General features: G+C 37.1%; 1 protein-coding gene across 1 annotated transcript in view; it reads right to left on the bottom strand.

Annotated features, from left to right (window-relative positions):
• Positions 1-13,013, bottom strand: part of CCDC93 (coiled-coil domain containing 93) — a gene marked incomplete at its 5' end in the record, with an annotated part of 40,660 nt that overhangs the window by 14,859 nt on the left and 12,788 nt on the right. The window contains 7 exons of the mRNA XM_009879335.1: positions 185-258; positions 444-506; positions 4,506-4,622; positions 9,211-9,297; positions 10,260-10,310; positions 10,791-10,883; positions 12,340-12,379. Coding sequence (XP_009877637.1) covers positions 185-258; positions 444-506; positions 4,506-4,622; positions 9,211-9,297; positions 10,260-10,310; positions 10,791-10,883; positions 12,340-12,379 — 525 coding nt within the window. The remainder of the gene's footprint in view (positions 1-184; positions 259-443; positions 507-4,505; positions 4,623-9,210; positions 9,298-10,259; positions 10,311-10,790; positions 10,884-12,339; positions 12,380-13,013) is intronic.

The raw sequence follows: 13,013 nt of genomic DNA, 5'->3' as shown, positions 1-13,013 counted from the left end.
CACTTTTCATTCTGACTGAATGCTACAGTAATATCTTCCTATCTTTGGAAAGCAAGCTGGAGAATGATTTAATTTTTTGATTTCAGTTATTTGTATAGGTTGGCAAAGCAAAAAACATGGAATGACTCATTTTAAAAAGCCATCATTTTTCAGAATTTCAAAGGTCACAAAAGAAGAAACTCACCTAGAATCTGCTTGGGATTCTATTGTTTCTAAGGCTGCCAATTCCTTGTCCAGCTTTTCACTGTAACTCTTAACCTAAGGGTTGCAATTAATCAGAAATTGAAACACACTTCCACACACAGAATGATTCATGGTAGCTTTCCCACACCACAAGATCAGTAAGTTAAGTTGTCAAACACCTTCTCCATTTAGTATATCCCTCTACACACCAAACTCAAAACCATTCAGCTAAAATCAGTACACAGGAAAGCAAAGATTACCTCTGTTAACGTCTTCTTTGCTTCGGCACATTTTGCCTGCAGATCAGTATATTTAGCTTGCAACTATTATGAAAGAAAAAGAAAAGAGTTTCAGGCTAATTACACCTGTAATGAAGAAGAGCAATATTTGAGCTGTTAATAAAGGCTGTCTATTAAACAATAGGCCAACCATCACAAATACTCTCTGAGAGCCCCCGACTGAAAGAGTTCTGAGTGAATAATTAACAACAGCAAACATTTTTCCACCTGACCTTCGAGATGTGGAAGCTTTTACAAAATGGATGCCAACAAAACGGTGACTTGTTGGGCAGAATCTCTGCTCCTTTGCTGGTTACACTGGCCTAGTTTCACATCAGGCTTAGGAGAGAGTCCTGTTTTGTACTTCTCCAAATAAATCAGGGCGATTCAAAACTCGCATAAAAGCACCACGACACCGTACCACAGACATGTCTATACCACAAGAGCAAGCTGGTTTATGATTTTCTTTTGTGAAACTATGGGAAGTCTAATAAGAAGGCAGTTAACAAAACACCACTGGCTATTTCACTTGTCAAATAATTTACAGAGGCTAATTCTAGAACATTCTTCTTTAAAGCCCTCAGGATTTAAGATAACATTGCAAACAGTACAATAAAAAGGGGACATGAGTTATAAAAACAAGAGCAGGAGCGCTGCAAACAAAGAAATGCACATTTGGCTTTCTGCTCCACGTGTTTCCATGTTGGTTCAGTTTGCTGTTCACAACGCGGGGCTGTGACTCAACACTCCTCTCATCCCTTTCCACAGCCAAACTTATAAAAAGGAAAGCTTTTTCATTTTTTTATGTTTTTCACCAAGAATCCACCAATAGACTGAATTCTAACTACCTGAAAAAAAAATAATTTAAGCTTGTGGCCCACATTTCAGGAAAATTGACAGAAAGATTAAAGAATTGTTTGTTGTAAGAACTCTTGCCGAAACTTACTGCAGTGTTGAAGCCAGAACTTCACAAACATTTTTTAAAAGGGGGAGTCCTGACAAGTGGTAAAAAAATTTCCACAGGAAATGTTTACTTTACTAAAGGACAAAAGGATTATATTTGGCTTATGGCTGTCAGTACTTTTTTGCCACACGAAAACGTAGCATTGAGACTGTTATGTACTGGAAATAACTAACATGGAATTAAAGGGCCCTCAACTGTTAAAATGGCAAACAGCATGATAGCAGATTTAGAACATACTTCAGTTTTTGTGCGGACTAGGAAGGTTTTTTTGGCAGGTAAAAGCAGATCTGTAAAGAAACAAGGACTTTACCAATTTTATGTGGTTTACAATCATGTTTCCTCACCACCGCAAAATGCTTTCTCCTTATCAGCAGTATGTGGAGAGCAAGCAAATACATCCATTCATGTCTCAGAGAAACTGGTAATTACCTGCACCAGGCATGAAAACATAATCCGCTCACCACATACCTACTTTGCAGGCAGTTTTTGCATTACTAAGTCAGTAGCCACACTATGTGACAATTCTCTAGAAGATACTAGCCATCTGTTACAGAAAAAACATGCTTCTGAAGGCTTCAGTCATTGCAACTGCCTACAGACATTGGTGGATCCCTTCTGCTCTCCAGACCATGATGACACAACGACACAGAATAGCTGCAAAAGCCACGCACAGCTGCTGAGCCTCTCTTCCCACTCAGCTAGGTGGTGGTGTAGTGCACACACACGTTCAGAACCGAACCTGCCTCCAGGTACGTCAACAAACTGCCTGCAGAGAAACTGCAGGTGGATACGAGCTGGTGGAGACAACCTAAATCCATTCAAAACCTGTAGAACTGTACTAGAACATCCTTCAGCCTGATCAGCCTGAGCAAATGTGCCCCATCGTTGTCAGTCATGACAAAGCTTCTTACCTGGGACAGGTTTGCAACCCGCTCACCCAGAGCAGATGCTAAGAGCGCCCACATCTGTCTCTGTCCTACTACATGCACCCAGCACATCTGTATTGACCTCTGCACGTATTTGTCTTATGGCCTTTGTGGTTTAAGAGAAGAGTTAAAATGTGACAGAAACGTACTGCAATGACTCGGGACACTGAATATCCTTTTCTCCTCCACTGAGGAAATTCCAAAGGTCTCATTGTGTAATTTGCGTTTCTACTTCAGGAAAAAACCTTAAACCAACATGGGAATTCACACAGGATTTAACTGTCTGCAAGCCCCATACTATGATTTTGAAAGCCTGACAAGTTCCGCCTGCATTTAAATGCTATGTATCATCAGTATTTTTTTACTAACATTCATCATGTTGACAGGACATCAAAGTTACGTTTGACATAAGTAGACATGGATTATTCATATTACCAAAGTGTTAAAATACTTAAGTAAAAAAAAAAAAAAACTTAAGTAAAAGAGAAGTATATTTAATTTCAGTATATCATAGTATCACTTATATTTCTACTATTTCATTGTAGAATGCAGAGGAATTGTGACACACACGGTTTACCTTCAATGTACAGTGCAAATAACAATTTTAGTGTTACTGACCATGAAAAAGGTGTATTTTTAATATATAGGACATACTAGAGAGCAACACAAACAGAAATGCATCCTTTTAAGAACAAAACTAGTTCAGCATGTTCCAAAAAGTAATGCATTCTTATATTTACCAGTTAAAACACTGTCATATTCCACCCTTTGAAAGTATTTTTTGTGCAAAATAAATTAAGAAGAATCTGCACCAGTTCTTCATAAAGCTTTTTATTAAGTTGGAAAAAAGAGGAGAGAAACAAAGAACAGGATAGGCAATTAGTCTTTCCAAATTTTTGTGCACGGTTTTTATTTTTATAGCTTTCACTACTTGCACGTTAGTCAAAGACTTCAAAAAAATAGTTCACAGCATATGCTTTGCTGAAAAAAGACTTTAAAAGGGAAAACACCACCCTTTAAGTAAGACTTTTTTGCACTGCTAGAGACTATTTCATTCTCATTTTAAAAATAAAGTCAGGTCTAGTAAGCAGCTAAGCAGGAAGATTTACAATCTAGTGCTCCCACAGTTATGCCACAGCAGGTAAGGGTTTCAAAGCTACCATCCTTTTACCTCTGTAGGACTGAACCTATCTCTGTCTCATTAAAAGTGCCATACAGGCACCTACCTTTTGGAGCCCTTGTACCCCTAACATTTAATAGGTAAAACCCGTTAAGGGGTAAAGCACTGAAACATCACCGACAAGAGCAAAGCAAAAGGAAAAACAGACAAAGGCTGCTGGAGCAGGACTGTACTTGACAGGGTTTCAACCACAGAAGACAGCAGCAACAGATTTTCCTCAAGCACTGTATTTTTTTTATTTTTGGCAAGCTCTTCCAATTACAGACTCTGATGCAGTACGTTTTCATCAGATTCTGCACGTTAACGATGGCATGGTGCTGATTGCAGCAGCATGCATAATTAAAAGCAGCATTTCATTAATGGCATACTCTTCTACTTTTCTGGGTTTAAATAACAATAATGTAAGTAGGCTGAAATACAGGAGTGGTAGTTCTTGCTCTTACTTTTAGATATGAACAGAACATTAGTCACAAATTCAAGCGCCTTTCTCCCCTAAAACAAATGTGAAAATGTGAGCCAAGCACTGACTGACAAAATCGCCCACAAACACACAAGTAAAAATCCTACCTTAGAGAGACAAGCTGGCTCATACAAAGGACAGGAAGAGATAAAAAGTCATTTATAGCGTATTTTAGAATAACTTTCTAAGCTGTTTCTTGAAACTGTGAAAACAGCCCATTCAACACTATAGTCAAATGGAGATACTCTGGTTTTCTCCAAGAGAGGTTTGGAAACAAAAATAAAATAAGGAAAAGTATATTTTGATTAGCTAGCCTCCTCCTCACAGGCAGGTATAAACAATTTTTTTATAATATAAAACTAAGCACACTGTCTTAGTAACACATGTGCAAGAACGATATTCAGAGATGCTGAAATGAATGTTCAGTGTGACAAATTCCTGGTACAGAAGATCGCACATCTCTTCTGGATGGCAAAAACTTTGGGATCAATCACATTTATCAATGTTTTCTTACCTCCTCCAGGAGTTTGGTTTTTTGCAAAATCTGCTTATTCAGAGATGCCACCTTCCTTCTATGTTGTTGGGCAGCTCCAAGCCTTTCTGGTCGCTCCTCAGAGGAAAGCTCAGATTGCTAAAACAAAGAATAACAGCCTGCTTGACCTCACATCATTACTTTTTTGTTTCTTCTGTAGCTCAGGAAACACCAAAGTGAGACATATCTGTGATATTCCTTATCAAGAATTGTGTCTCACTACCCAACAGAAAGAATGACTTACCAATTCATCTTGCATCAAGATAAGGAAGCAGCTGAACAACTGAACTATAACCCGAAGGTAACAGGTAAACTAAGCTAGAAATAAGGTTTGGTGCCCTGGCACAGGTGGAATATAGGAGAAAGAAATAGTTTTTGGCATCAGCATTACAGTTAAACCTGGTGAAGTTCTTCAACAGAAAAAATACAGTCATGGTAAAATCCCCTTCAAACAGTGGTATTTACTGTACTTGTTAAATCAGAGATGGTCTGTGCCCCAATAAGCAGATCTAGAACTTTCAATAGCCGCGAACAATTCTGTATTTAGATTCTGAAATACTGGCTTGGATATATCTCTGTGCTGAGTGACGATGACGTACTCGGTGCGGTAGATACATTTACCACTCTAAGCATTTTTTTCTGCATGTACCATGGACGCCACTCTTTGAAAGCTACTCAATCCAGCCTGAATTGCCAAGAAAGTGTCTCCTAAGTACATAATGAAGAGAGCAATCCAGACCCAGTCTCCTGTTCTCTCTGAATTGTGACAAGGAAGCTGCCAGAAACATTCTTTACCAGGAATAACATTTGTGACACAAACTGTACATTTGCACAGACATAAGAACGATTAAGGATCAGCAATAGCTACGTGTCTAAGTGATTATTCACCTTAACATTATCTGTACCTTTGGAAATTCCTCACTTTAATACTTATAACCATCTGGTTTGCTCATTTGCTTCATGCACTCAGACTTCTTTTCCCAGTTACTCTGTTTTACAATATTGTGCTAGAAAAAGTTAATTTTCAAGTACTTCAGGTGCCAATTTGCAGAGTTTGTCACAGACTGGAACACTAAGTGTTTTTTGCGTAATTACCAAATGTTGACAACCCCTACAACGTTTAATCAGCAAAAACGTTACAAGTATGAAATACTCTTCACTCATATTTGCTCCTGGTATCCAGTCTAGGCAGATGGGTAAGCAGGTCTTCATTAACAGCTTAATTTTAAAAGAAAATTCAAGGCAAAAACCTGTCTTTCTCTTCTCCATTTTCTAGTTTTCACATTGAAGAGCAGCTTAATGATTTGCTATACTTTTATACCCACAGCAAGAAAAGACCCATTCTGACATCTTAACCCAACAGTTCACACACTTTCTTTCTGTCTGTTAGGAAAGAAAAAAAATGCCTTTAAGCAACACCTGAAACAATGAACTATTCAGCAAATACACACTCAGACTTACTTACTCCTCTCATTAGTTAGCCAAATCACATTCCCTCATCGTGTCATGCATTCTAAGACCCCATCCTTCTCACCACACGATTACTCTATTTAATATGCATAAGATGCAAATCAAGAAAACTAGAAATGCAAGAGAAAGAAACATGAGCCAAATCAGTCACACTGATCTTGCAAAAATAGTAAAAACACATACAGTATAGTTTGGGCATAAAGAAAAGATCACATCTCCAGAAGTGGACTGTTAAAGGTTGCTTTCTGAAAATGGGAACCAACTATAATACAGAGGTTTCCGCAGAAAAAACCCTGGTCTGCAAATGAGAAAGCTAGGGTTAAGCCTCATGCAGTCAAAATGGGCTAACGATCTGCTCTGCAGTAACACCTCAGCTCCAAAGTCACTGAGGAATTAGGTTCCAGTTTGTGGAGAAAAACGCATCATTCAGCACACAAAGAAAGAAAGCACAAAACCGTAGAAGCTACTTTGCTTTCGACACTATTGTTGTTACCTGGTCTCCTACCAGACGAAACAGCAGTTGCCTTTTGAACATAATTTTAAAAAGCTGTATGTAAGCCCTAGTGTTTCTGTCTGAGAGTATCGATTTGCTACTCTATCTCAAAACAAGAACTTCACTTGCATATGACAAGAAGGGATACCTGGATACATCCTTCAACTTTTCTGTCAACACACATTATTGCCACCACTGGCAGGTGCAGAATTGCTTCTGCATTCGTCCCTGTTTCCTGCAACTACTCAATTGCCTTAAAAAGATTTAACAAATCCAGATAAATAAGATGAACAAGAAGTGTTAGTGACCTCTTTTTCTAGGACAGAATTTGTTAAGTTAAAATACCATATTAATTACGCCTGAGGATCACTAATCTAAAGCAGCTCAAAAACTGCTAGCCAAAATAAATGGCTAATTCTAGACTTCAGGAGCCTGCCTCTCACTGTTCACATGTAAAAGATATAAATGGGAAAGAGGAAAGAAATATATGCAATTGATGCTATTATTCTTTGTAATGAGATTCTCTCATATGCAGTAGTGTTACAAAGATTCTAACAAATAAAGATAATTCAGTCATTACAGAACCTCACATTCTTCAAAAAAAAAAGTCTTTTACAAAAATACAAACTTTGGAACAGCAAATAATTTTTTTTTTATCTCTTCATGTTCAGCCATCTCTTTCTAGCAAATAGACTTCAGAGGTTTAGATCTGTGACTAACTCTAAGACAGCTGCCTCAATTTGAAGTCCACTGTCTGAAACCCACGGAGAAAAACAAAACAAAACCAAACCAAACCAAACCAAAACCAGTCTCCAGCCCCATAACCGTTCAAATCTGTTTTCAGTCAAGCTCCATGTAGATCTTTAGCAGTCATTTCGATGTGAGCTGCCTTCATTTTTCCTTGACACCTTCCCAAGACTCATGAACCCGAAGATAAAAATCACTGTATCTCACTATCTTTGAGGGTTTCCTCAATCCAAGAAAAAAAAAAAAAGTCAATGACAATCCCTAACCATACTAAACAGATGAAACACAAACTGTATGTTACTTAACTGGCTGCACAGGGTGCACAGTAATCTCTGACACAGGACTCCAGGAATCCAACAATATTCTGAATCAGCAACTTGCAAACCCCATTTCAAACCGTGGAAGAGGATTCTCCTTCAGACATTTTTGAAGGGAGTAATTCTGAGAGAGTACCTCTGTAGTTTTAGTCATTGTCTCCTTTTACCAGGAAACAAGCTTTTCCTCCTATTCTACTTCTAGCAAAAACCCCTTGTTGTGTATGACTATACTTTTAAGTTTCTAGAGGAAGAATCCTTCTAGCAGATTAAAATCAAAGCTACTTTGAATAATTGGCCTAAGTGGTGAACAGACAGATAAAAGCCATGTGAATAATTTTCTGCCAGGAATTTTAAAAAGTGAGGAACGACACTAGACTCTTCCTTCCAGTTTACCCAGCAAATTAACACAGCAGCAGAAAGGAGAGGAAAAAGCAGCAAACTGCACGCACTGACCTTCTGCAAAAATACCATCTTGTAAGAAAGGCTCTGGCACATAGCAACATCAAATCTAGAATTCTGTTTGCCAGATATTTCCACTGGGCCTGTGGATTCTGTTAAGGCTCTGGTAGTAAAATAAGCATTGCTGTGTTCTTCAGACTATGTATAGTAACAAGGGGTTAAAACTATTACAATGATATCCAAACTTTGCTGATGCTTCCATAAAACATTTGATAAGATCCTTAATTCTCTTTTCCTGGTGCATAAATGCACACAGAGATATTTTTTTTTTGTGATCACATCCAAAAGATTTGAAGAGCAATATATTTTTGGTTTGACTTCAATCAGTTCTTACTTTCCAGAGTATTAATCATTGTTCTACTATAATAGTCAAGGTCCTGCTGCCTTCTCTCAGAACAGAAGAAATGTAACATTGAAATATGACCCTTGGGCTTCTGATCTTGCAATCCTTTATAATAAAGAAAGGCCAAGAATTTGCTATAGGCTGTGTTGAGTTATAGGATTTATCTCCCAAATGGGAAAGTTCCATACCTCATATATGTCAACAAAAAGGAAGAAATACGACAAGACTATTGGTCAAATAAGAGCAACCTATAACTCACATCTGGCAGTGATTTATCGTATGCATTAATTGCTTGAAGAGCCAGATTTTCTTTTTGCATTACTGTAAGAACAATCACAGTTGACCACAATAAATGGAGCTAATATGCACATTTAATTGCCTTGACTTCTAAAAGCAACGAAGGTTTGGTTTTGATGATACTATATTCAGAACTAGAGATCCAGGGAATGACTGAGAATTGGAACCCAGTGCAGGTGAGATCCAAGTGTCTGAAAGCCTAAGTGGGAGAGGCATCGATTTTTCTCTGAGCAGACCCACGGAACTGTATTTCTGTGCTTAACAGTGAATATTTTAAAACACATTAAGAGTTTAGGCCTCTGGTTTGAACAGATATCAACTCCAGCCTTTCTTTATTCATGAAAACATTTAAGCAGGCACTTAAACCCAAGCAGTATACCCATGAATGCACTTCAGGAATATGCACTATCACACCAAAAGCTTATGCATGTTTAAATCTCATTAAAATACTCTCCTGAATCCTGACTGTGCTGCTATTTACAGCATACATGAAACAGTGTTCCCAGAGAATCATGGCAATAAATTAACAATCTATCAAACAAAATCAGGTAACACGCTTACCTTTTCAGCATATTCTGACACTATTTGCTTGATCTCATCTGACTGGAGTCCAACAATCTGGCCAACTGTGCTTGCTGTCAATTTGCCCTGCAATTGCATCAAGAAAATATTTGGAGTTTTGGAACTGCCTGTGCTGTTTATACGAGAGTTACCCCAAGCTCTAATTTTAAGAAAAACGTACAAAACCTTTACAGTGGATAAAAATGAAAAAGTAAAAAAAAAACCACCAAGAAATATTCCACCTCCAAAAAAACTGCTGATGAAAATTTCTCACTTACAACCTTTCAACTAAAGTAATAAAACTCACGGTTGGACCACGTTTTGAGCCAAACTGTAACAAGGTAGATATGTGAAAGAACACACCTTTCAAATGTACAAACCCAATCTGCAATGGATTTCAGTAGAAAGCATGCCAATCAACCTCGAGACTAGACTAATTGCCGCCTTCTCTTCTGCAACTTCAGCATAACCAGAAACAAGGCTTAACAACTGACTTATTTCCTAGTCCTCTCAAAATGTAAGAGTTTTCAAAACTGCAACAACCTCCAAGTTCCATTATACCATTAACTAGAACCAATTAAGAAAACAAGATACATATCCAGTATTCTCAGCCTCTGAGACTAATGTTTTTGTTTTTTAATAAATATTTATAAGTGTTTTGAAAAACAGCTAGAAACTCATGCAATTTGCCTCCACTTTTCCTAGTAGAATGATTACTCCTGGATATCTTAACAAGATGAATAAAATAAGATCATACTGCATCTTGCATAGCTGCACTGTGATATCTTTCCTCTGAAAATCTCCTTGTAGAAACTATTTGAAAGAGGCACTTATTTATATTTCTTTTATCATTTAAAGGCAAATGATTAAGTAATCACCCTTGTAAAAACTACTGTGTTCCTAATGAAACTAACTTTTCTTAAACTTCCTTCATGAAAACTTAAACACAGCCATTCCAGGACTTCAGACTCATTAACTCAATTTTAGGAATAACTGCCATAATCAACCATAATTTAAACAAAGCTATATCAGTTTAAAACTCTGCTTACCTCTTCTGTGGCCATGGCAGCCATTCCAGTCATTAGAGTTTTAATGCGAAGCTAGGGCAAAATATGAGAATGACACGTAATAATTTATCTCTTGTTATTTAAGTTACTTCTGCCTACTGACAGGGACACACATATACAATTAGCATCATGTAACATATGTATTTTAATGCATGTAATGGGACAGTAAGTCTATGAAAGTTAAAGAGGTGGCTAAATTTACCAAATGTAAGGAAAATTCCTTATAACAGTACAGGTTCACTTAAGAGTATTCATCTCCCACCGTCAGTCAAAAAAAATGACCTTTTAAAAATGCTTAGATTGCAAGACAAAAGTTGAGCAGTTTGTTATTAAACATCAACAAGCATTTAGTTTTGTGTCTCAATTTCAGGTTCCATATCCTTCTGTGGGAAGCCACTCTGACTTCAGCTAAGCATGGAAAATTTTCCTTCTTGCAGAGAATGACTAGGCACTGATAACTGCTGCCCTGACCCCAAGTTAGTAACATCCATGCCTACTATGCAGGTGGCACACCTCTTCAGCAGCTTGGAGGTCATCTTCATCACAAGGCTCAGCTTTTCCTGCTGCTGCAAGCCCTGGAGGTAGTGCAACTTTTTTATCTTCAGCCTTTTAAAGAAAAAATAAGAAAATATTATATCTAGTTCCAGTATTCTCAAGTATTGAGAAAGACAGCAAGGAGAAAAATCAGAATGTGGCTGTTCTGGTTTTATGAATAAATTCTGGCTACTAGGACATCCTCACACTCCAATGTATGTCAATTGAAATGTAACCTTCACTTATCTCACAAGTACTCCAGCTGTTCAGGACAGTCTCTGGCTTACTGTGGACACATCTGGGGCAAAGAGCCCTTATTCCACAGCCTTCTGAGAACCACCAACCTCGTAAGACAACTAGCTACCCCAGAATACCATGTCTACTGTACAGGAAAAAGGTCTTGGTTTTGGTTGTTTTGTTGGTTTTTTTTTTACAAATAATTTTTTGTAGCTTAAATCTTGGTACAAGAAATACACAATACAAAGTGTAAAACTGCCTGTTCAATCAGAAGAATTTGTACCACTGAACTAATGAGAACTGGTGACTGGCAGACTCAATTTTTAGGACACTCTATTGCACCACTAACCAGACCAATTAATCTTCCACTTCTACCTTACTGGAGATTCAATTCACATAACAAACATGATGACCATCTAATATACAATGTTCCAAACTCAGTAATATTTCTGAAGAAATAAAACGAACTCTACAAACACTACTGCAGTGTGGCAGCTACTTTGATGGAAAAATAGGTATGCCTAGGTTGGAGAATATCTCCATTTATAAAATTTAAATGCTAAGTTTGTATGCAGAATATTGAGATAATAAAGAAGGGCAACCTTAACATATTCAATGTACAGCTTGGTCCGTAACATGCTTAATGCCTTTCTTCATTATTTTTGCCTGTAATAAAAACTTGTAGCCAAAGTAATACCTGCACCAAAATAATAAAACTGCGAAAAGTCTGACAAGGGCATTTTACATTGCCATAATCATCAAAAGCACAGCAAGGATGTTACTTTGCAAGAGACACTGTGATTTATTTACAGCATGGTATCATATTTCTCTACCACATTAAATAACCCGTTATATAATAAAAGCCTACAAAATTTTTCACCATGCTGAATAGTTCTTTAAAAAGAAAAGGGAAAACTCTTTAATGATCACATCATGGAGCACTTAGTTAAAAGATACTGATGAAACAAACAGGATATGTCATTACCTCAAGTTAAAACCAAACCAAAACATAACACCAAAATCCCCATTCTTCTAAGCAAAAAATATTTTACAAATGTGATCTCTGAGAACAGATGAAGGAAACCCTTTAAAAAAAAGAGACAGCCATCGGTTGCATCCTTCATGCCACCTAGATTTTAGTTCCAGTTAGTCACTGTTTAGAGATGATAGTAATAAAGGAATACCACAGAATGAACAGCTATAACTTCTAAGATATTACAGTAACCAACACTTCAACAAAAATAATGCAATTCCTTCCACAAATTGAGTATTTAAGATTAATGTATTTTACCTGTTCTGTTTTTCCTGCTTGTCTGCTAAATCCATATCTCCTATAAGAACAAAAGTAACATGAAAGAAATACATTACAGTTTATAACCTTCACAAATACATAATGTTTCTATTAGTTGTCAACATAAGATATGCACTAAAAAGTGAATTTTTAAACAAAATCAACATCCAGGTTCAGGTTAGGTTTGGAATGCTTCAAATAAACTAAAAAAACCCCCACAGGTACTGCAGCAGATTTACAGAATAATTTCAGCTCCATCTACTCCTTCCATCATGATTTGCAAATCTAGTCCTTTCATAAAATAATGTCATGTAACACTCAGGAAAGGACAAAGCAATGTTCTCTTTCCATTTGGAAGTTAATCCTGACCTATTAACTATATAGCACTGAATTCTGGAAAGGCCCCAAGAATTTGTCAGTGCAGTCTCTCTTCCAAAATACCATTTGTGCTTGTGTGTTTTGATGAATCTGCAATTTCTTTCTGAAATGTGATGTTCAGAGCTTTAAATACATATTCAAATAAACTTCTTCACATCGGTTTTTTTGAGGGAGAGGAAAAATGGATATTTCAGCTATGTTGTTATTTTGGAAATATTATCCTAAAGAAAGAACAGGTCAAAAGAAATTTTAGATAGGAGCAAGCAATCATCTTGAGTATTATGAAGCACTAAACC

Source organism: Apaloderma vittatum, unplaced genomic scaffold (assembly GCF_000703405.1).
Source record: "Apaloderma vittatum isolate BGI_N311 unplaced genomic scaffold, ASM70340v1 scaffold12332, whole genome shotgun sequence".
NCBI classification, from domain to species: domain Eukaryota; kingdom Metazoa; phylum Chordata; class Aves; order Trogoniformes; family Trogonidae; genus Apaloderma; species Apaloderma vittatum.
The sequence above is the reverse complement of the archived record's forward strand: the minus strand, read 5'-3'. Positions and strand labels throughout refer to the sequence as shown.